Source organism: Acanthisitta chloris, unplaced genomic scaffold, assembly GCF_000695815.1.
Source record: "Acanthisitta chloris isolate BGI_N310 unplaced genomic scaffold, ASM69581v1 scaffold3238, whole genome shotgun sequence".
In the NCBI taxonomy this organism is placed as follows: Eukaryota; Metazoa; Chordata; class Aves; order Passeriformes; family Acanthisittidae; genus Acanthisitta; species Acanthisitta chloris.
Window position 1 is genome coordinate 19,837 of NW_008688770.1, and position 23,556 is coordinate 43,392.

The window sequence follows — 23,556 nt, forward strand, 5'->3', positions numbered from 1 at the left end:
AATCCTCTGTACCATGGGGTTTATATGAAATACTTGCCATATTTCTGGAACAAGCTAAATATTCTTTGGAGGACTGTGGAACACTGCAGGATGGAGAGCTGGTCTGATGCTTCACAGAATGATGTTCCTTACCCATGCTGAAACCTGCCCTGGCTAAAACACCCGCTTGCTTCCTACTCTCTACTGGGAATCTAATATTCTCTAAGACCAGAATTCAACAAAACTAGCTAAAATGCTAGAATTTGTCTTATCATGCCTGCTTCAATATGATAAGGTGCTAACTTTTGGAAAGTAATTCTACACTCCTTACTTGGGTGAACTCTCCACTCAGGAAGGTGAGTAGGGAGTGCAAAACAGCCCTTTGTACCATTGACTTAGAACTGCTGCCACTTACAGTTACAGTTTAGTGGTGAATTGTTTTTTCAAGTAGACAGTGTCTCAGTGAAAATGCCTAGATAAAAGAATGCATATGTACAAGATCAGAAAAGGACCCCTCACCTCTGATTCACGAAATAAATAGCTGGTTTAGATGGTTATTACTGGAATCTCATCTTTAAAGGAACAGGAAAGTCAGTTTTAGATTTTCGTCTTCTCTTTCCAACGGCTTATTGGTAACGGAAATGTCTTTCAGAGTTCTGTGACATGCATGGGATAGCTGGGAGGAGGATGTGATGGCAGTTTGATATTAAGGCGCCTGATGTGACAGCTGTGGCAGAGCAGGTGGCCCTCTAACGGGTAGCAGCGATGGCCTTCCTCGTCATTGAGCTGCAAGCCACAGTCCTGGAGGAAACAGGCATCCCAGGTTAGTGAGTCAGGCAAGGCACCTCACACCAATGTTACTCTATCCTGCACAGCCCCAGAGCTCCCTCCAATGCCTCCAAACCCAGTGACATCCGCACGCTTTGGTAGGTGGACCCTGACTATCTCAGATCCAGCAAAATGGCATCACTGAAATCAAACAGGACTCCTATAGAGGAGTACCCAGACTTTATCCCCAGTGTTTCCCATTCTGGTTCTTTCTTCATCTAATAAATGCTGCTGCAAATCAGATAAAAAACAGGCCAAGGACTGACCCTGACACATACAACCTGGAAGAGGCTAGAACAGAGAAGGAGCTAATTCTGCAGCAAGCCTGACATGAGGAAGCATAAGCCAAGAATGAGAGGAGTGGGGAAAAGAGAGAGAGGAGATGTTTTATTTCTGAAGCAGGGCTACACTTCCTCTAGTTTGGAATAAAGAAAAATTAGAGACCTCAAGGCCAATGGTCCATCTTTAGTGGGAATGCTAGTGCCTCTGGGACTGGCACGTAACTCCAGGGACAATGGGGGTGAACAAGAGTGCAGGAACAGAGATAAGCAGAAAAGCAACTAACAATGACCCTGCCTGCTGACTATTCTGTACCCTGCAAGAGACAACCCTGACTGTCAGCCAGCATCGTTACAGCTCTGAGGTAATTTGAAAATCATGGCAGTTTGGTGCTCAGATTTGATGTTTCAACTATGTTAAATTCTTAAAATATTGTTACTGTGACCAGTCATGTGAAACCAGAGATTCTGAGTATGTATCTGTGCATGTAATAGAATGGAAAAAAACTGCATAAATTGTGCATATAGGTCATTTTAGTCTTGGAAACAAAAGCAAAGGTATTAATTGGACACAGAGTATGATTTTTCAGCTTCCACAGCTCAAGTTTAAATCCTCAAAATTCGCAATGCTGAAATAAGACTGAAAATGGGTTTTAAAGTGAGCTTTAAACCTGGAATGTTAGTTTAGTGAGGCTTTCATCAAAGTTCCCGCCAACGTAGTTTTCTGTGTGTTGTTATATGTTATTGCAATTTATATAAGATTTTAAATTAAATTCCTCATTAGATTTTACCAATTTCAGATACTCTACAGATGTGCCAAGTGTTCGTGCTTTTCCCCTCTCCAAAACTGAATTCCCTCCCTGCAAGGAGCAAGCCTGCCTTGCCAGTGGATTCCAGGCTCAGAATGGGGATCCAGTGATCTGTTACCACTTGAACTCCTCTGCAGAAGTTAAGTGGTTGCACACAAAAGACATGATACAGCGAAGCAGCAAAGTTTCCAACTTGACTACTGACTGTGCATGGCCACCAGGTGAGGATGACATTCACAGCACGTCATTAGTAGCTGCACATGTCATTGTAGCCTCTGCAAAAGTCTTGACATGTACACCTCAAAATACTGGCACTAACGTTTCTAGCAGCATTCAGGGACAGCAGTGACCCAGTGTGTACAGTCTGAGAGCCTGATGTGAGACCATTAGGCAGTAACCTATCCCTGCTGACACACAGCTGACTCCTGATTTCTGTACATAAATGCACTTTGCCTTTCTGGGCAGATGTGGAGGCAGCTTGATTTGCCTCAAACGGGAAGGAGAATGAGGAAATGAATAATGAAACAGATCTGAAAACAAACCCCCAGTGGGACATTCTAGCATAATGTCAATAGCCTGAGAGAGAAAGGGAGGGAGTTGTCATCTTAGGTGAAGGCTGCACAAAGCAATAGGTGGGGGAAGAAGGAGGAGGGCAGTGTGGCTCTCCAAAATACTGTGATTTCCTGTGCCAATTTCTCTTGAAAAATTAGTAGAAAAGGATAAGAGTGTCAGCATCTCTGTTGGAAGAAGATAGCAGAGTCGACGAGGGCTTTCTTACATTTAGGTATGTAACACTTCAGATGCCTGAATTTTGTTATCAGAAGACTCTTTAAAACCTTTTTGCCCCACAGTGCATGGAAGATGGCATTGCTGCATTGCTGCCTTTGGTGCTAAGAGCACAGTTTGGATATGTGTGGATATTCATATGTTGTATCAGAGCACCAAACCTACAGCAAAAGGGAAGTTTTTGGCTGATCCCAACTTAGAGAGTTTGTTTCCCTCCTCATGCTCCTGGATACAGAACTAAAGAGGAGCTTGGCTCTCCTCTCTGAAGCAAGAGCACCAATTCCACAACTTGATCTGCTGCAATAAACGTTTAAATGATCAGCACAATAAGAAACTACTCCCTAAGAAGTGACAGAAAGCCAGTGGTATCCTTGACTTTTTTTCTCATAAAGAATCAATATTCACTCAGCATGGAAAAAACAGATTCCTCAGAAAAGCCTTCCAGTGCGAGTCCTTCCCTGCACAGACAGTGTGAATCCAAGTCTCCTCAGATCAGAGACATACAGACTGTATCCAGAGATGAGAAAAGAGACAGCTGGCACCTTCTCTTTGTTCTCTCCCCATCTGGAAGTATTGAGAAAATTCAACCCAACCAACTAAACCCAGCCTTGAAGTTAACACATTGGGATAAAAACACCTCAAAACTAATTTGGTACTTGCGATAGCAGCACCACTTCCAGCCCAGCCACCACTCACCCCTTTACCTCCGTCCAGGAGCTGTGAGGTCTGCAAGAGCCAGCAAGTGCACTCACCGTGCAGGTCAGGCACCCACCAAGAGGCTGCTGAGTTACCAGCAGAGCCCTGCCCTGAGCAGGCAGACACTCACCTCGCAGTGATAGCACTCCACGTGGTAGTCTTTGTCCATCGACACCACCCGAATGGTCTCCTCGGAGCCCTGTTGGGAAGAGAGAGAAATAAGAGTGGTCTCTAGGAAGCGTTTTCTCAGCCTTTGCTCAGTACCCAACCAGTTGCTTTGGAGAGCTGCTTCCCTGGGGGATCCTCTCTTCCTCCAAAGAACAGAGCTCTGTGACCACCGAGGGTCTCGTCGGCCCCTGCCACATGGTGCTGCACCACTGGTTTGGCTGGGTAGCAGCAGTGTGGGGCTCTGACACATCTAAGTTCTAGAAGTCATTTGGGAAGTGTAACCAAAACTTCATCTTCAAGGGACAAATCAGGCTTCAAATGATTTTCCAAGGGCACGCAGAAGCTGAACAAATTACCATTCAAAAACCTGCTGATGGGGTAACTTTTCCTTGTAGACATCCTGGTCTGTTTTCCAGGACTTGTATTCCCCTCAAACTGTCTCCTGCACAGCTATTTTGCACATGCACATGGCACTGTGTGTACCCCATTGGGACTGACATACCAGTCCGGCAGGTAATTACGTGCACAGGCCAAAACCTCAGCATGAGGGTGGGTGCAGTGGAGTTGTGTAATTCCTGGCTGAGCCCCAGGCCCTGCAGAGCAGCCCATACCCTTCTAGTAACCTCACAGGCTCTTTTCCTGATCCACTCTGCAGACAAAGCTCATCAAACTTGTTGCCTTGCATTGTTTCCAGTTCCAGGTGCGGTTAGAGCATCAGATATGACGTGGACTGTGTCTGAGAGAAGCTACGTGCAAGTTAGTACCTGCATTGCTAGGCTTGAGCTAACCTAAGAAACCTCCATGGGAAAGAACATGGAGTATATCCTGCCAGTCATCAGGTGAGTCAGCACTAGAACTGACTTTTTTTTTCCTTTCTTTCTTTAAAAGAAAAAGTCGTCATTTTGTAGGACCAAAATTAAGTGAAATTTACATAGGGGTTTTCTCCTCAACCCATCACCAGGGCAAGCAGTTCTGGCTCAGCCTTTGTAAGGTTTTCAGTTATGTGAGACCTGGCCAAAATAACAGAAACATTAATGACAAATGAGAGCAACATGCAGAGTGATGGAGCTTGGGCATGTGAGACGCTCTAGCCACAGGCTTTACTGGGGCACAGCAGCTTACAGGAGGCAAGCTCTGGTTCTATAAGCATGGCAAGAGGAAAAGCAGGGTGGTGCTGAGACCCTTGTTTCCAAATGAGCTGTTCGGTGACCTCAGCAATGGGAATATGGAGTGTCCTGCACCCACCAGAGCATGAGGGAGCACCACTACAGGCTTAATGCTGAAGTCTTACTGTGCTGACTACACTGGCAGCACAGGCTGAGGCTGCAAGCAAGTTTCACCTGGCTTCCATTTCAGCCAACTTAGTTGATGCCTTTTCCACCCCTTTAAGGGCTTACATTACATTGCCACCCCAGGACCACAGACTCACAGGGTTAGGGTAACCATCAGGTGTCTTTGCAAGGGCTTTACTTTCTGGGTTGCTCTTGGAGCCCCAGTCAGGGTTTTCAATTAAAGGAGATTTCTAACAGCATAATTAAGCCCTGGAAAGCACCCTAAAGATACAAAGTAGTGTGCTGCATAAGTAGTGTGACTAGCACAACCTCTGGGAATGTTTGCTGAACTGTTTTCAATTTAGTATATAACATAGTATAGATTCTGGAACAGGGAGGAAAAGCATCTAGTGTGTTTTTAGAAAGTGTTCATGTGCCAACAGCTGTTCTCTCTAGAGAGTCAGAGCATGTTCACACATACCTGTGCTGGTAGGATCGGCTGGTTACAGGAAGCGCATTTTGGTGCAAAAACCCTAGAGGGAAAAGAAGAAAATGTTCAGATCACATTTAAAGCTTCTTCAAAAAGTAGAACCAAGGGAGCTATTCTAATCATGCCTCATTTTAAGTAAAATGGAGATCCACAGGATTTGAAACACCTCGAATTATTTGATGATATTCAGCAAAAAGGAGATTTGGGAGAGGCTGATCTACCCCAGCTCTATTGCTTAGGTCTTCCTGACCTGGAGGCATAGTGAATCCAGCCCTCTTCCTGCATATGCCCTTTTTCTTTGCTTCCTTTATGCATAAACCTGTTCAAATTCTTCCAGAGACTTGATGCATTAACTACAAAGCAGCTCCTGACTTGGGGCCTGTCACTATCCAACGTCATGAAGACATAACAATGCTAAATGGGAGAGGGGCTGATCGTGGCCAGGATCTAAATACATCAACTGGGCTTACTGTCCACAGCTGCATTTTATGACCATCGCTGGGCCAACACTCACTGTGTCCATGTAATACTATTGGCTTGGTACCAACAGAGTTGAATTCAGAGTGATTTACACCTGCTGAATAAGCTGAGTTGTTGCTTGACTGGAGCTAAGAGAATTCATGTTGCCTTTGAACAGGACTGAAAAGGAGTCCAAAAGCAATCCCTTAAAGCTCAATACCTCTTGTCAGGCAAGGCTAAAATCATCCTAACACTGACTGCTAATCACATGTCTACTATCCTGTCTTGGTTAACATAACTTGTACTACCAGAACCTCCACTCCTAGAAACAGCCAGCAGAACCTACCATCACTTCCAGAATTGGTCTGATATAATTGGCCTGAAAGAAGTAGAGGAACAGCCACCAAGAAATACATCCTCTGACACGACTTTCAGCCTCACTTGGCCATTGTATGCCACACTGGGCCTACAAGTGACTCTTTATAAACTTTAAAATACTTTTCAAATGCAACACGTGACAGCAGCAGTTGAGGGACATCTGAGCAAATAGGAGTGACCCTTTTTATCCACTTATAACTATATCAATAATGTAACTACTGTCATTTTCCTGAGCACGCAATGGCTTTGTGTACTTACGTATGGTAGTCTTTGACACAGTAAATATTGTTCTCCACATCTACAGTGAAGGGGACTCCATCCAAACACTCATTACACACCACACAGCGGAAGCAGCCAGGATGGTAGGACTTTCCAAGGGCCTGTAAGATCTTAACAAGGCAAACAACAAAATAAGTGGATGCATGGTTACATGAGATTTCCATCCCCCATATACTGCTGTGTCTCACTCATTCTTAATAATGACAGTGAGAAAAGCACTTCAGGATGAAATTACCACTCTGCAGCTCTATCAGCAAGGGGCCTCTTAAAACAATCAAGTTGCTTATTTCAGTGGGTTTCAGTATGCTCCCAATGAAGAGAGAGAACTGAAAATCAGGATGATGCCCATCAGTTTTAGCTCGGCAGGACCAGAACTGCCAATGGAAATTAAAAACAGCTTCACAGACCACTTCTTGCAAAATCCCAAATACAAGTTATTTGGATGCAGATTTAATTCACAAAACTTGACAGGCTGTGACAGACAGAATCCAAACTGGTCATTTCTCAATCTTAAAAAGTAAATTAACAAAACAAACAAATAAAACCATGTCCCTTCATTAATTAAGGATCCATCAGTTTCTGACTGGTTTTCACTTAGTCATACAGGTCCATCAGTTTCTGACAAAATTCTGTCTGTATCTATGTGTTTGGATACTGATCCATCCACCTGCCCAGGCTTTCCCATGCTGACCTTCCCTATTGCATTTTAAAGGTTTCAAGGAAAGGCCTGATGCAGCTTCTGCTGCACTACTACAGAACAGATCCCCTCCCTCCTGGAACCTGTATGTGTAACACTCAGTGTGGTGCTGGGACATCACGGAGGACGTCCCAAGCCCCTGGGAAGAGTGAGACACCGTATCCTTCTCAGGCTGCTCTCAACAGGTTGTAGAATCAACTGCATACATTTCAGGTGTAAGAAATACCTTTGGAAGGTAATTTCAAAAAGCACCTGCTAGCAGCAGTGCTCATCTTGGAACTGCTAGTAAGCTTGAGATGTAAAATCTCCACAGACCAAGCTCTCTTGGCCCTGTAGATGATTATATGAATAAAAATGAAATCAATAGGAAATAAGTAGTGGCACATAGAATAAAAAAGCCAATTTGATTTAATCTTTTCTTCCTTTCTAATGAACTTTCTGTTCAGTGAGTGGCATCAGACTGTTTTAATTTGCAAGCCTGTTCCAAGCCAGAAACCACTCGTGCCTGTTGCTGATGTTGCCATCGAGGCAGTGCCGTGCCCAGTGCCAGCCTGGCGTGGCTGTGCAGCCCCCAGCAACTGCCTTGGCTGCCCCTGAGCCCTGCACAGCTCCAGCTGAGCCCTGCACAGCCCCAGCTGTGCCCACACTCTGCTCCGTGCCTGCCTACCGCTGGTGTGCTTTCCCAGCGAGGAACCCGCAGGAATTAGCCAAATAAGACTGCTTAATTCCTGGAGCTCCCAGAGCTGTTTCCTTTTGTCAGAGCACACTAGCTGATGGGAGAAAGGCAGACAAACACCTGCCAAGCTTCCAGCTACTGAGCTCCACCAACAAGATACTATGGACTCTTGCCTGGGATTCTGCAATTAAGGGCCAGCTCAAAGCATGCAAGTGAGGCTCCCCCTCCCCCTCCCAGCATGACACAACTCCAGAAATTTGCTCTTGGGCTAAACTGAACAATATCCTTGTCCAACCAGTGGTGCCAGGATATGAGCCAGAATCCTCATTAGCGAAGTCTCCGTTCCAGCTCCTCTGTGTGCACAGTGCAATAGCTACTTCTCTTAGGCACACTGAGGTTCAGACACACTTTAAAGCAAGTTAAAAAACAGATATGCTACAGGCTGTGCACTTCTTCGTTGTGCAAGACACTTCATTTTGTTTGGGAATTTCTGCTTAGGAAGAGCAGACTAAGCTCTTCCTATTTTCACCCATGGAAACGATGCCAGCAGCACCTGGCCCAAGTCACAGCCCTTTGATTTTTTTATTACCAAAGTAACTCTGGTTAGTGGTGCCCTACAAATCCTGGCAGCAATGATGCATTTTAAACTGCATGGAGCAAGCAACAGAGGGTAAGTAAAGCAAGTCTCAGAGTGAGTGACAGAATTCAGGACTATTGATAATGTCCTCTGCTCTACTCCAGATTCCACTCATTTGACAGAGTTCTTGTTACTTGCTGTCTTACAGAGAACACCCTCTGTGTTCCTTTACCGTGTTCTCAAAGTTGTGCTGTGTTTTCCCCCTTTAGTACCAGAATTCTGTTTTCTTTTAAACTGGCATATGGCAGAACAACAGCCTCCCATGACCTCAGGTAGCAAAGAAGACCAACTTACTGTACTTAACAGTAATAGAGCATGAAGGCATTTTTATTTACTGCCTCAGTTTCAAAAGTTCCATTGGCAGCAGTGAAGGCACAATGCCAGCCTGGGTAGGAAAAGGGCAGGACATGTCGCAGTGCACTGCCCAAAGCAGGGAAGGCCGAGCTACCCTGTCGTTAGGAATTTAGGTCTCTTACCATTTCCATTATGAGGTGTCCACAAACAAAGCACTTGTCTGCTGTCTGCTGAAAACCTGAATACTGTTCAAATGAGAGAAAAGAAAGGATCATTAGTAACCACTCCTCTAGCCACAAGAAATACCTTTTAGGTGAATACTATGCTGTTTTCCAGCCTATGCTGTATATCACAGCAAACTACACACAGGTTTAGGAGACAGCGACTTTGCCTGGCTCTTGCAGCATGCTCAGATACCAGTTTGGCCTTCTGATCCACTACAACACTTCCACTAAGACGCCCAATGTAACAATATTTTTGTAAGTTTGATTTTTACTCTTCAATTCTGGAGAGTTTGTGTTTGATGTGTGGAAATTAACTTGAATTAACTCCTCATAGCTGTTTTAAATAACATAGGACTTACTACCTCCCAAATCCTGCTCAAACTAGTGACCAGAAGCCTACTGACCTCAGACTTTGAACCTACATTTCACCCAGTGCTATATGCAAGCTAGAAAAAATGAAGACAGGCCCAAGGAGGATTTAGCTGAAACCTTTCACACAGGGAAGAATCTAGAAGTCCATTCATAGGAGCTTGGGCTCTGCACAATGTGGGCAGCAGTAAGGTACCTCAGAAAGATGCTACAAAGCCCAGCCTGCAGTGGGAACTGGGAAGGCTGGGCAGACCTGGCAGCAGAGCTCGTTTGGTGTCGAGGACACAGCTGCTGGGAGATACTTTGCCCACTTAGGACCAAAGCTCTGTGTTCCCTGCCCAAGTGTTTCTGACCTTAACTTTGTACTTGTGTCCCCAAAGCAGATCCTGTTTCAGATGCCAAAGTCTGTCTTTAGCCCTGTGTTTAGAAGTATTGCAAAATTACCCAGGTCATCAGGCCAGATGACTGACCGAGCAAACCACCACCCTACAAGCAAGAGGCAGAAGAACTCCAGCCATGTAACTCTGAAACTGATGTTTGCAGTGGCTGAACTTTACCCTCACTGTATGCAGCCCCACAGAAGCAGAGTGCACTCTGTCCTACTAAAGGCAAGGGGTGCCCAGTTATATGTCTGGCACAGCACAGTGATGTTTATTTCACCTGAAATGTACTATAGCTGCACAAGGTAAAAGACGAGGAAGGGGAGGATGAGTGCAAGCCACTCAAAAGCCACTTCTCTCAAAATACAGGTTAATTGGCTCAGGCATCTAATACATCCACTGAGCCCCAGCCCAACAGAGCTTACAGCTTGCTCCATTCCCCCCCTTGGTTTAGTGGGGATTAACTGTCCCCTCACTTCAAAAGCCAGTGATTCCCAGTCTAGAGCTGCCATATGTTTTCCTTTTTATTGGCATGAGGGAATTACATGTTATGTTAGATCAATAGGTTGGAGACAAAATTATTGTTGCTACACAACGAAGTGATTATGAAGGAAAAGGTCTTGTAGACACTTGGATGGGTCCAGAAGTCAGTAAATAATGGTATGACAGCTGTCATGGCCCCAAATTTACTATGTCCTACTACTATGACCACAACTCATGCAGTCTTAAGAAAGTTTGAAACTTATCAGAAGAGCCCAGGCTGTTGAGGAACAAGCACAGAGCAGGGCAGTCCTAGGTGGATATTTCTGCAGGATGCTACTCTTTTTTTGCTTTTTCCTTCTTCTTGCAGGTGCAGAAAAAAGGCCTCACTGCTTGGGATGCTCCTTGGCTGCCCTGTGGCAGAATAACCCTCTGGCTAGACTGCTTCCTTGGGCTGTGAACTCCAGGGTTACTGGAACAGGTGGGCAGGTCCTGGTGGCGCAGACAGCAGAGGATTAACAATAGTACAAACCCAGCTAATTCTAAAATCCCGCCGGAATGAATTTACTACTACCATCTGGCTGTCATTTGATAAGGAATGCAAAGGAGCATTCACCCAGCTATTGATTAAGAGGGAACATGATTCCCCAGGAACAGAATGGCATAGTGGTCAGACTAATGTCATTTATTGCTAACTAGATTGTTATATATTGCACTGTTTGTCAGAAGGAGCGGCTTCGCTGACACAAAATCACTCTTTACATGACTAACCCTATTAAATTAAAACCATGATTTGTTTTCAACAAGAGAATTGTTATTAGTCAAACACATCCAGAACTGGATTACCCAATTAAGAAGACTTCCAAAATGGCAGTACATCTAATAGCAGTGATAAAATATTTCATGGGCTCAGGGAGCTGTCCTTTACCACCTCACTCTTCTCTGTCCTGATCACAGCAATGAGCCCACACAAAATGAAGGCCTGATTTGGACTGGAAAAGAATGACGGTCTCAGATCCCAGCAGCACCATTTCCTACAGGATGGCAGTTCTGTGGACACTGCTGTTTAAAGGCAAACAATAAATGATTTTCTCCACATTTTTGGAGCTCACCTGTCAACTTCTGCTTTGCACTGTTTGTTATTAATTTGGAGTGTTCAAACAGGGCTGCTGTGCTAAGTTTTCCATTTCAGAAGCAGAGCTCACAAAGTCTTAAAATACTAATTAAAACTGTCAACCTCTGTCTTTGAAGCACTTGATTATTAATAACCTTCACAAATCTTGTATGCACAACAAGAGAGAAGCTGTGATTTGCTCCAGACTTCAGACAAGGCAGAATGGCCTCTCTATTGTCTCTCAGCACACCGAGAGCCTCCTTGGTGGTGGTTTCCCAGCATGGCTGGGTGGGAGGAGCATTGGTTCCCCACGGCTTGTGAACTAGGTAACTGCAGGAGAAGAGAATTATACTCCACAGACTTGTAGCCCTTTTTATTACTGACATTGTTGGAGGGGGAAAAAATACTTCTGAGCACACCAGCCCACCCTTATAATCTGGAGACATGAAGCACAGACTGAGGTGAAACAGTGATGCAACACAGGCTGATAGGGAATACCCTCGCAGAGAAGCCAAATCACAGCTGTTTCCTGTACACATGATATTCATACAGGCAATTTCATTTGGGGTGTAAGCAGTGCAGGGCTCAATTCTAGCCTTACTCTGTAAGAGTTTCACATGTGCCAGGTTCTTCTTGAAAAAAAAAAAGCATTTTGTTGGCAGAGCAGTAGGTGATGTAAATACAGACCAATCTCAAACTAGATGGGAATGCTCACAATTCTACAGACACTGTATCCACAACAAATATGAAGTGCAATTTTGAACTTTCCTTAATATTCATTAGGCATATATAAAACACTGAAAGATGTTGTTATAAAAAGAACAGCTCTGAAATTCAAAGCTGAAATGTTACCCTCTACTCTCCCTCTTGTGACTCAGGACTACAATGCTAGTTACACCAGGATGCAGAGAAAACAAGTGCAAGGTGAAGAGCTGGCGTATTATTTTTCCTGATTTCTTAGTTTGGCCTCAACTGTTTTCTCTCATATTTACCTTGTCCTTTACTTCTCCCTCAGGATAATAAAATCTCACTTTATGTGCACTAATCAAGACTTTGTAATCAAGCTCCCCAATGATACTTATATAAAATAAGACTCTGGGAAACTGAATAAACCTTGAGAAATATGTTAATTATGTTAGAATAGAAGAGTAAAAATAAAGTAGAAAACTTGGCTGGCTGAACTTTTCTTTTGTTTGCTGTCCAATATACTTTGATTATCAAACAGGAAAAAAAAATCTCTAATGATCCTGTCCAAGAGTCTTTGTTTCAATGTAAGAGGAAAACAAGTCCCCTTCTGTCCTGAATATTTAGGCCTGTTAGTGTCCTCCTGTGATAATCTTGGGGTTTATAACTCTTCTGTCTAATGTGCAATATATCTAAAAGAAATTAACAATGAATTTTGAGCATATAATGAACAATTATGCATGGAGGATAATCCCACCAAGTACTATGAGAAACAATTTCTCCTGCCTGCCCTCAGTCCTGCAGCAAATCTTGGTTGTCTACCAGAGTCCTTGAAAGTTTGATGTTCTCATCAAGATTTTCAAAAGCAAAAACATTCAGAAAATCGCATGCCTGAAAAAGGCTTCAGGACCCAAACTTTCTACCTCAGGCAATGTCAGATCTTTGAAAAGGCATGTCTCTGCTTCTCCTTCGCATGCCTGACCGTGCCCAAGGAGGGGCTGGTGCACTTCCCTGCTGTTATGCACTCAACAAAACAAAACCTTCCTCCTGGAAACAGACCCTGGAATCTCATTCAGGCCCATTTTCTTCTTTGATGAGGACGTTCAAAACCTGCTAAAGGTTTGTGCAAGCAGCCCAAGTGGGTTACATTTCAGTAGGTGTGGCAGCTGCTGCCCCGGTAATGGTATGAAGCTGTAAAATCTACAATCACTGCTGCAGCACTGCGAAGTCACCGAACATGACTGCTCAGCCTAGACCTGAGATTCCTACTCTTTTATGCAATAAGAGCTTTTGAGAGGGATGATAAGGAGTTTTTGCCAAAATGCTTCAGGCATTTAATTCTGAAAACTAATTTCTGAATTGGGTGCTATGCTAATAATGTATTCCAACCCCAGGCTGCCTGTAATCCCTCACAGACTCTCTTCGCCTTGGTTTCCCATTAGCAGAGCATCTGTCTTCTCACTGCTGTATTGTTTGCTCTCTGCATGGGACCCTTAGTACATGGGACACAACAATGCAAGAAATTCATGGGATCACATTAAGAGAGGGAGAAAATATCAAATTTGGTTTCATGCAGACGGGGTTTTGTTGTTGCTTTTTTACACGCATATTTAAATGCAATGATTAAAATGAACTGGATAAAATGGGGCCTTCTCAGGCTCAAAGATAGGGCAGCCTCATGGCAGAGATGAACTAAAGCAAAATAGTCCAGAACTTTCATATATCCTGTTGCTTCAGCAGTGTCTTGCTGCCAGTGAGGAAACACTACACAGTAGCTTGTCTTCTTGCTTCTGCCTGTCTGCTTTGTTATGTTTGAAGAACCAGGGTAGGGCAAGGAAGGACTTCACATTCTGCACAGAAGTAACAGCTGGTCTGGCCATGCACAAAACTCTGCCAAAACCCAGGAGTTCAGGGGTAGCTACCTGCCTCTAGCAGTCAGGCATTTTATAGCCTCTGAGAAAGGAGCTGCTATTTACCTCCTACAGAACCCAGACAGACCATGTGTGAGCACTCACTGGGGCTACTTTCTGTCTGATTAAGTGCCAATAATGAATTTCTTACCTAGACCTTCCTTAAACAAACTCCTGTGGAAGCTTTGCAGTGACAATCATCAAAAAAAAACCTGAAGCAACAACTTTAACTCTTATCATACAGCCCAAGATTTATTAACCTGATTCACACTATACAGCAGTTCACACTGCACAGTGCTATACTCTTGCTGTGGGATATTCAGTCACTGCCCCCACTGACTATGTACACGGCCAAAGAAACTGTCTACAGAAGAACCTATCTTCATGGAAAAAAAAATTATCTGGATTTTATTCAAAACAGTTGTTGAGAGATTTCAGGTTAAAACATAGCTGCAACTAACACCGAGGTGGAAACAGGCCACTTTCTCACAGGAGTTTTTCCTAACTCTGCCATAGAAAAGAATTAATGCTGTCTGCATAGAAGTGTTTGGCAGGAGTTAGGTGTAATTAGAAAGAGCTCTAGTTCTTTTAAGTGTGCTTCAGTTATTGTAATTTACTTTCCAATGCAATGTTAAGAAAAATGGGATAGTCTGATTTTTGCATCACCATCTCAAGAGGAAAGAGGGGAATGACTGTCTGGCATGAAACCAACTGGACACGCTCACACCCTCTTTTAAACATGCCACTAGCAAGTGTAACACGGGATAGCTGCAAAAGCTAGTCAATAGTGATACATCTCTAAAAAAAAAAATCTTTGTCTTTCCCTGTCTCTTTTGCCATGGCCCAGGGAGTGATTCCTATCACACATTTAACAATTTGCAACCCAGTTCAGGAAATGCTGAGTGGCCTTTTAGTGAACACAGACCTCACTGACACACTGACACACTCACACACATCACATTGTGTTGACCTACATGATCACCTGGGCCTAGGTACTGCCTGTGTATTCTTTTACAAACTTGAGAGACTTTTCTGGGCTGCAGTTGGTTTCCTGTGGCAAACCCCAGTTTTGTTTCCTGAGCAGACCTGCCAGGCTGTGCTCACAGCCTTTACCCTCAGCTTCTCAGCCTCAGTGCCAACATTTTTACATGGGCCTCAGCTTCAAAAATTTGTCCTCTGGGATGAATTCCTGGGAGAAAATCCAGACCCCCCTGAAGTCAATGGGACTGCTGCCACCAGCTTCAATGGACTTGTAACTTCTTGATACAAAATCCAGCACTACGGGATTGTGTTGCAATGAGAGGTGAGCCCTAACTGTTAGCTCTACACACTTTTCATGCTGATTCACATTCAAGTCCAAAGTGCAGAGGCAAATCAATATTTGACTATCCCTAGATATTTTGAAACGTGAATTTTAAGCCCATCTATAGGTCTGACCCAACGCTTCAGTTCAGAATGCCCCAATTAATCATCACTACTGTCAAACTCTTATATACAATAAAGCCAGGAGTACTGGCACACTATGAACTTAGGAAAATCTCAGGAAGGAAAGTATTCAAATTTTTTTGGCAGGGAGGGGTTGGATCAGACACACAAGCAGCAACATGAACCGCACTCCCTTGTGCACTGATTACAGTAACACCTATAAACTGTTTGCCTTTGTTTCCAGTGACAGTATCTGGGAGCACAGCAACGCTCAGCATTCATGATGTCTCTGGAACTTGAAAGCACCTCCTGTCCCAATCTACAGCCATAAGCACCTTAAACACACTCATTGACTTCCTTATGCTTCTGTACATCAGGAATACCGCAGAAAATCCCTTTCCAAGTTTTGATTCCATCATTCTGTAAGCGACATAAATAAACATCCGTGTCCGTCTGTTCTCTGAGTATGGATTTTAACAGTAAGTCTCCTAAACACAACATCCTCCCGATTATCTAGAACTCCATTTGCTCTGTGATTCCCATCAGATATGAAATAGACACAAGCTGCAACTTCAATCATTCACCTTTTCAACCGAGTCTATTTTTTTCTGAGTCTCCCTGAGCAGCAATTGGCTCTCTGGCTAATGCAGCAGTCCCAGGGCTCACCTCCCAAGGGAACCTCTGAACATTTATACTTGCTGAGATGGAGAATCAAACCTCTGACTCCAGCTGACACCAGCTTCCATTACACTAAATAAAAACTATCTTCCTAGGGCCGCAGCAAGTGGGACAGGCCATTTCCCACACTGCCAGGCTTGGAAAACAGCATGTGCACAAACTGAGAAGAAAAGCCTCATTAGTATTAATATTTACATTGCAGCCATGCCCAGGGGCCCAAGTTAGGGTATGGGTCTTGTTGTGTTTGGTGCTCCAGGAGATGAGGTGCAAGCCCAGCTCTCAGGAACTGTCAATCACTCAGCTAGTTTGCTGCTGATATCCTGTCCCTTCCCCCATGAAAGGCTGATCATTTCCATTTCCCAATTCCCTACTAGTCTTGCACACCCTGATCCTTCTGCATTTCTAAAATCATTGAGAGTTTTACAGTTGTGGATATAAGACAACGCCCTGTATGTTCTCAGTAGCCAACTGTTGTGTTGCAGAGGCAGCTGCAGAGCAAAGAGGAGAGACCAGTCACTGCTGTCAGGGAGAGGAGGATCCAAAGCTCCAGTAGCCTGGATGAAGAGGAGAAGGAAGGCTTGAGAGGCAGGCTGCATGGCTGCAAGGCATGGCTCTGTTGGGGCTGTGAGCTGCTTGCCCTCCTTCTGCCATGGCCCTTACCTCTCTCTGGCAGAAGGGAAGGAGGGCAGGGAAGGATGATGCAGCAGCCCACAGCTCTCACAGGGGTTGGTCACCCTCCAGGCCAGGGAGGGCAGAAAGGGGACACCCAAAGGCTTCTGGAGCCTCTCTTGCTGGTTGATATGTGCAAAACGAAGTTTTTAGAGCCTTTCTCTTTGAGGATTTATGGGCAAAGTTCCTCCAGTCTTACTCGCTGAAATGGATGAACAGCTTTAGATGAAACTTTCAACAACTAATGACAGCAAAGTTAGCCAGAGGCAAAAACCTAGCATAAAGAAGTTCAGCCTAAATGATTAAATTTGGCAAAGTTATATGACAATGAAAGAGAAAATCTTAAAAGGGGAAGTTTCGGATGACCTTAATGCTATGCACTGCAGCTTGTGGTGTCTGTAATAGGTTATTTCCAGAGCATCTGAGTGTCTTCCAGTAGTGCATTAAGCAATGTAACTAACATCTGTCACGAGGTTCATTTTCCCTCTCATCTCCTCCCTCGAGGGAAATTCTCTCATTTCTTAACCTCTACTGGACCCCCACTCAATAATGTTCATTACCTCAAGAGAAAAAGGAAAAGCCCATCAAAAAGGGGGGAAAAAGGAGAAGAAAAAAAAGATAGATAATAGATCTAAGATTCAGACTGCTTTGGTGACATTTTTAAAGTCTTTTTTGCCAAGAAAAACATTAATTTCTTTTAAATTTCTATACATGATATTTAAGCATTGAAAAGGAAAGACAAATTAAAATTATTGAGCTATTTTTCCTTCACCCATGATTATGCAGCAATTTATCAACAAAATGACTCTGGAACATCTGACTGGGATTATTTATTATACAGTAAGGCATTTATTTTTTGTTCACTTCACGAGGAACAGTGTCTCTGTTATGGCTAGTTAGCCATCTGTGTCCGAAGAGCTTTCAGGAAAGGATTAAACTGTCATTTGTTCTATTTCCTTTCATGAAATAACTATCCTAACAGGGCTGGGGCAAGACTTGGGTATTGCCAGACTTGCTACCTTAAGGTGGCCTGTAAAGGAGTAACTGGATCTTCCCTGGAGCTAAAGTGAAGAAATGTAAGGTCTGAGGGTTTTATTTTGTTCTTTTTGCTCCTCACACTCAGTAACATGCAGTATCCTACTGGAAATGGCACAGATTAGGCAATCTCTGGTGCCATGCTTAGGCACAAGTGGAATTATCCCTGGATTTATTGGGTTTTTTTTAATCTGATTCATTCACTGCATTTAGCCAATATGGCTTGGGTTTAAGCACTGAGAGAATGTGCAGCTAATGCAGCTCCTCAGGGCTGGAAGCAGGAGGCTGACAAAATAACCCCAGAAGGCAGAGGTGTGCCATGTCCTCCAGGTGTAGGGGATTCCCACCCTCACCCATCCATTCCCAGCACTGTTGCCGTGAGGATGACTGTGGCATCCTTTCCCCACCTACAGCTCCACAAGTGGGTCTGAAAACTCCTAACACTTCTTCCGTGGAAGGAATGAGCAAAATAAGCCACCTGGTTCAGAGACAGATGACCTGTGCCCACACTGAGAGCAAATGTGGGAAAACCATTTGCTAGAGGAATGCACCTTGTGGCTATGGCCAGGGGCTGTGCTGGGTGTACCTGTGCCTTGGACAGCCTCATGGCTGATGCTTGATGCTAGCAGCAACACGTCACACTTTTATGGACTGATTTTTGGTAAACACTTGGGAGCCAAAGCTCTTGGGCGCACACTGTGCTTTAAGTGACCACTGTGGTCTATTAAAATGTGACCCACACAGGATTGCACAGCTGAGCTGTCACTGCCTCTGGGGTGAGAGAGCCTCACCTGGAGCAGCTGGTACCAATGCTGCATTGAACCTCGAAGGGGCACTTCAGCCAAGCAGGGTGAGTCCTGCTCTGACAAGTACCGAACGCTTGAAGGGATTGGAAAATGGCTTTTCTCAAGGTCTTGGCTTTAAAGCCCATACACAATACTGCAGTGAATTCTATGTGCTGCCTTTGATTGAGAGAAAGAACTGACCTGTCTTGAGTGGGAGTTACAGAACCAGGTATTGCATATGAGCCATCAACTACAGCTCTGGAGACTGCTCCGGCGGGAGCTGATCTGCCACAGCAAACAGCAGTACTGCAGGAGAAATTAAATACTGACATCTGTAGGATGTTAGACATTTCTAACAGCTACAATAGGAAGAAACCCATAAATAATATCCTTTCTTCCCAAAAATTCCTACATTGGTTCACAGCAAGAACCAGTTCAGCTTTTCTGCCCATCGTTGTTCATGTGCTACTTACTGCAGCCCCAAAGTCCCTGCATCCTGCCTGGCCTGGCCTGCAGGACACCCCCGGGGTGATGCCAGGGGTGACAGGGAAGAAGCACCTGCAGCAAATTAGAGGGATACACAGAGGCAGCAGTGGGGCTGGACAGAGCTCTGCAAGAACCACAGCCCTCCCTGCTGCCTGCTGAGGGTGGGAAGGGGACAGGTACCACAGAGGCTCCAGCCCACTACCATCCCTGCTCCCCAGTTACATTTGCAAGCCAGCTGCTTCCCATCAGGATGCCTCTTGCTGGGAGAGCAAATGAGGGCCACATTCAGACCATTGCTGCTTTGGTGGGACTGTGAGCGATGAAACATCGACTCCTCGCATATGACCCTGGGAATCCATGGGAGGATCATGCAGCTGTGGCAAACCCAACCATGTACACACACAGGCCCCTCCAATGCTGGGGTGATTACATGGATTTCCCCAGTGACCCCAGGGTCACAGCACTGTACCTCCTGCCCAGATTTTCTGAAGCTGCCCTGCTTTCTAATTCCCATTATGCTTGAGTCATACTAGATATAACCTGGTCACAGCTGTGGGGCTGCAACTCCACAGAGCTGTGACCAGGCTCACAAACCTACAGAGCATCTAATTCTCTTGATCAATTCCCAGACGAACAAAAGCCATGAAAGAGCAAGGACACCAACAGCAGGCAGCATTTTCTTAGCAGAAATACAATTATAATGTAGGCAGACTGTTTCTGTTTACATTCTCAAATTTTTCTTTGCCCACTGTCTTAATGTCCCTAACATCCCACTCCCTACTGTCAGCAGGGAATCATGATGTCCTGCAAAAATGTTGCAGTTAGATTTGGAGTCATGGTAGAGACTGAAATTCTCAGTTATACAGAAAAAAGCATTTGGCTATCTGCTTTGGACTGAAAATACCTCCTTTTAGAGAGGATTGGGGTTTCCAAGTGGTCAGGATCAAGACCTGGGAAGATGAAGTGGTTAAAATAATTTCCTTTTTAATTGCTACTTTGCAGCCTTTTCCTTGCAACTCTGAGAAAAGCTTTGAGCTTCCTCCGTTCAAAGAACTCTAAAATAGGCAAAGTAGGTTTATTTCATTAGTGAAACAAGACAATTCCTAGTGTTCTTGCTATGACATTTGCTCAGGGGAGCTGAGAGAAGATGCAATCAATTTCTGAGAAGCAGCTGAACATGAGCAGGGGCAATGTCAGAATTTGATTTCTTTTGCTGATTTACACAGCAGTGAGTCCCTTGGTCTGCTCCTCTTCCACCCCTCTGTGCTACTGGGGAATCTGCTGAGACACACCTGTGGGGGGTTTAGGCTTTGAAATCTGTGCCTTAAATGTCCCAACAGTTCCCTAACTTGCAGAAAGTTTATTCCTATCAGGTCCTTAATCTCAGTTTTCCTGGGAACAGAATGTGTCTAGCAGCTACAGAGGTTCCTCCCCCACCCCATGAAAACTGAATGTTCTCCAAAAGATTAAGATTTTTAGATTTAAAATTCTTGTGTTTAGGCTGAAATTACAAGCTAATAACAACAATCATGTCATTAAGTCTGGATGAAAGGTTTTGATCATGGGGAAAGTACATTCCAACACAGTTCAAATTAAACATCTCAAAGGTTTGAGCCCCTCCCTCTCACACTCCACCTCTCCTCCCTCTCCCCGTGCTCCTGCAGGAAGAGCTGAAAAAGGCAAGGGAGAAAAAATAATTGTCTCTCCTGAATGCAAGTAAAAAAGTAACACAATTAGAACAAGAAACTTATTTTCTGCACAAAATACACTCAGTTTTTTTGCCAACAGGCTCCAGCTCACAGGTAGGCTGTGAATAAAGGTGTAACACATGAAGGCAAATACGGCTCATATTTTAAGCATTTTCATTATTTTTATGGATTGCATTGATGAGAAATGCATTTGCATACTCTGAACGGCCAGTAACATTTCTGTTGCGGGAGACACTTTGAATAATTCCTTTGCAAAAAACATGGTTATATATTCATTAGAAATGGAAAGTCATTCTGCAAGACCCAAGCTCCTAAATTAATGGGACTTCAATAAATAAGGTGGTATAAATTCAACATACTGGTTCTCCAATTCATCATCCTCTAAGCTAAAATACATCAAATCTCTCTAATTGCAATTCCCAGCCATGCCAACCTCTTCATCTTAATTCCAAATGGTCTGCTACTTTCCAAAGCCTTCACTGTGCACTGCACAACCCTCACCCCTAACTGCACTGATTATTTTTGGAACAACACAGCTCAGCAACAAGCTTCATTTTTCTTTTCATGACTTAGCCTGTATCGGAGTAAATGCATTTGCAACTGCTCTGTGTGCATGGAGAGAACACAAGTTGCCCCTCCGTGGTGGAGAGTTTACAGCTATTCAGGACGTGGCCCCACAGCACTGCGAGCAGAGCAGCGATTGAACTGCGCCCGCAACAAAGCCACATTGTGCGTGGCGATGACGCTCCCGTCAGGAACGTCTCCCTCCTGTTATGATTGGTATTCCCCAGATGTTTGACTTCGAGCTCGAGCTTGGCAGGCTCTGTGGCTGCAATTCAAGTCCCAGGCTTGAGCTGCTCCCGTGTTTATTCTCATAATTTACACTTTGTGATGGCTTATGGACCGTTATGTACTTGGTTTTACAGCCACCACTTCAAACCAAGAGCCTGATCCTGCCGTGGTGGAGTCAGTGGTAAATGTTTCCCAATTCCACCACTGGCAGGAGGACCCACACCATCAAACCACCTCTCAAAGCAAACAAGCCAATAGAAAAGAACATTTTTGTTTAGCAATTAAAAAAAAAGCCTGAAATCTTACTTACTAGGAAGTCTTCTTCACAGTACACCTTGCCATTGACATTGTAGAATGCTTTCCCTCGTAGTCTTCTCCCTGTTAAAATACAGAACCATCAGAATTCTGTGCTCCATACCCAAACCCAGTTGTTCAGGATGTGAAGAGCACACCCTGCTGCACCTGTCTGTGGGGTTGGTCAGTTCCTAGCCCCTCTCCTCCCTAGAGGTCCATCTGGAGACATAGGTGAGGGTTAGGCTCTTGGCTCTATATCCTGCCTTACCAAATCAGGTACCATACCTTACCTTAGGTATCAACCAAATGTTATCTCTAAGTGCAGGTTACGGAACCCAGCTGATACCAGTTCCTGGAAAACGTGAAATCTAAACCCCAGAATGATTTGGGGGAAAAGCTCCTTTGCAAATTGAGACAATTTTCTTGGCAGGTAAGATCCCAGCAGGCATACATCCACTGCTACCAACAGCAGCAACATGTTTGTCTCCAGGGACCAAACAAGGGATACTTAACACGGATGTTCCTGGCACCCCTAAAAACATTGAAAATCAATGTCACAACAGCTCACGAGACACTAAAGCAGTACAAGGCACACATGATGGAGGGAGGGGCAGGAAAATAGCACTGAAAACGAGATTTTGTATTCAAGTTTTGACATTTGCTATTTCACTAGCACTTGAGGAACTCTATTGACGAAGCTTGTGATGGTCGTTAACTAATGGCTCCCTTTGCAGCTAAGAAATACTCAGCAGACTCCAGAAAGTCCCAACAAAAAGGATTAAAACCAGGAATTCAAGAACCACCAAGCCCAACCAGCTTTTAGATACAGCAGATCAAAGCTGTCTCACACCAGAGCTGCTCAGTTGAAACACCGTTTAGCCAGTATAAAACCAGAGAGGGAGACAGGAAACCGCACTGATCCTGACTCACCTTATCCCTACTCTGCAAAAGCTCCCAAGCATGTGGGTGCTCTCACAACCCTTTGCAGCCCTGGCGGGCAGATGGCATGGGGCCTGCCCTGCGTTGCGTACCAGCTGCTGCTAGTAGTGGCACAGAGTGAAGAAGAGGGCAAGAGGCAGGTCAACAGACAACCCCTCCTAGATCACTGCCGAAGCTTCGCTTCACGGGATAGGCCTGGACGTCTCCTCCCCAGGCAGAGAAACTCCACCATAAACACCACCGACCTTCGTGGAGGGCTTGACTCCGCGGGCCGGAGGGCTGAGCCAGCTGGCCAGCACTGAGGAGCAGGAGTGCTCTCCACAGTTTCCATAAACAATCTTGAGGAAAATAAGATTAATTTTCAGTGCTCGAAAGTGCCTTTTACACGTTGCCACTGTGATCCGATCCTGGGAAACTGTGTGGCACAAAGAAGTTGGGATCTGGGCTGATGCTTTTGGGAAATCACATGCTGCATGTGGTTGTCTGGTGGTTTTACTGTCGTGGCCGAGGGAAATGCTTCTATTGTGTGCACATTCTTGGGCTGTCGATCTCACGGGCTGCTGTCTCCATACTGCTGGTAGGTGGAGTCAGCTCTTGTTTGTCTTTCCAGCTGCCTGGTAGCTCTGGAGGGGACCAGGAGCCTGGTGGCATGGGCAATGCACTCTTCTCTGAGAGTCTTGGATAAAACCGGTCCATCCACCAAACAAGGCATGGAGTTGGGACAGCAGTCAGGGGGTCATGGGGCCTCTCTCAACTGATGCAGGAGCAACCTCCCCTAGATCTTCCCTCATGCTTATGCAAGCAGTTTTTAAACCTCTCCAGTGAAGGGTAAAGCACATGGAATGGAAGGAAGACAGG

The 23,556-nt window shown here is 44.7% G+C and overlaps 1 protein-coding gene across 1 annotated transcript in view; it reads right to left on the bottom strand.

Moving 5' to 3' along the window:
- Window positions 1–415: 415 nt before the first annotated feature.
- Window positions 416–23,556, bottom strand: part of LOC103808382 (Wilms tumor protein 1-interacting protein homolog) — a 52,079-nt gene continuing 28,938 nt past the window's right edge. The window contains exons 3-8 of the mRNA XM_009081163.1: window positions 21,776–21,843; window positions 8,908–8,970; window positions 6,401–6,531; window positions 5,297–5,348; window positions 3,507–3,575; window positions 416–780 (exon numbers count right to left, since the gene is read on the bottom strand). Of these exons, the coding sequence (XP_009079411.1) occupies window positions 628–780; window positions 3,507–3,575; window positions 5,297–5,348; window positions 6,401–6,531; window positions 8,908–8,970; window positions 21,776–21,843 (536 nt within the window). The 3' untranslated portion in view covers window positions 416–627. The remainder of the gene's footprint in view (window positions 781–3,506; window positions 3,576–5,296; window positions 5,349–6,400; window positions 6,532–8,907; window positions 8,971–21,775; window positions 21,844–23,556) is intronic.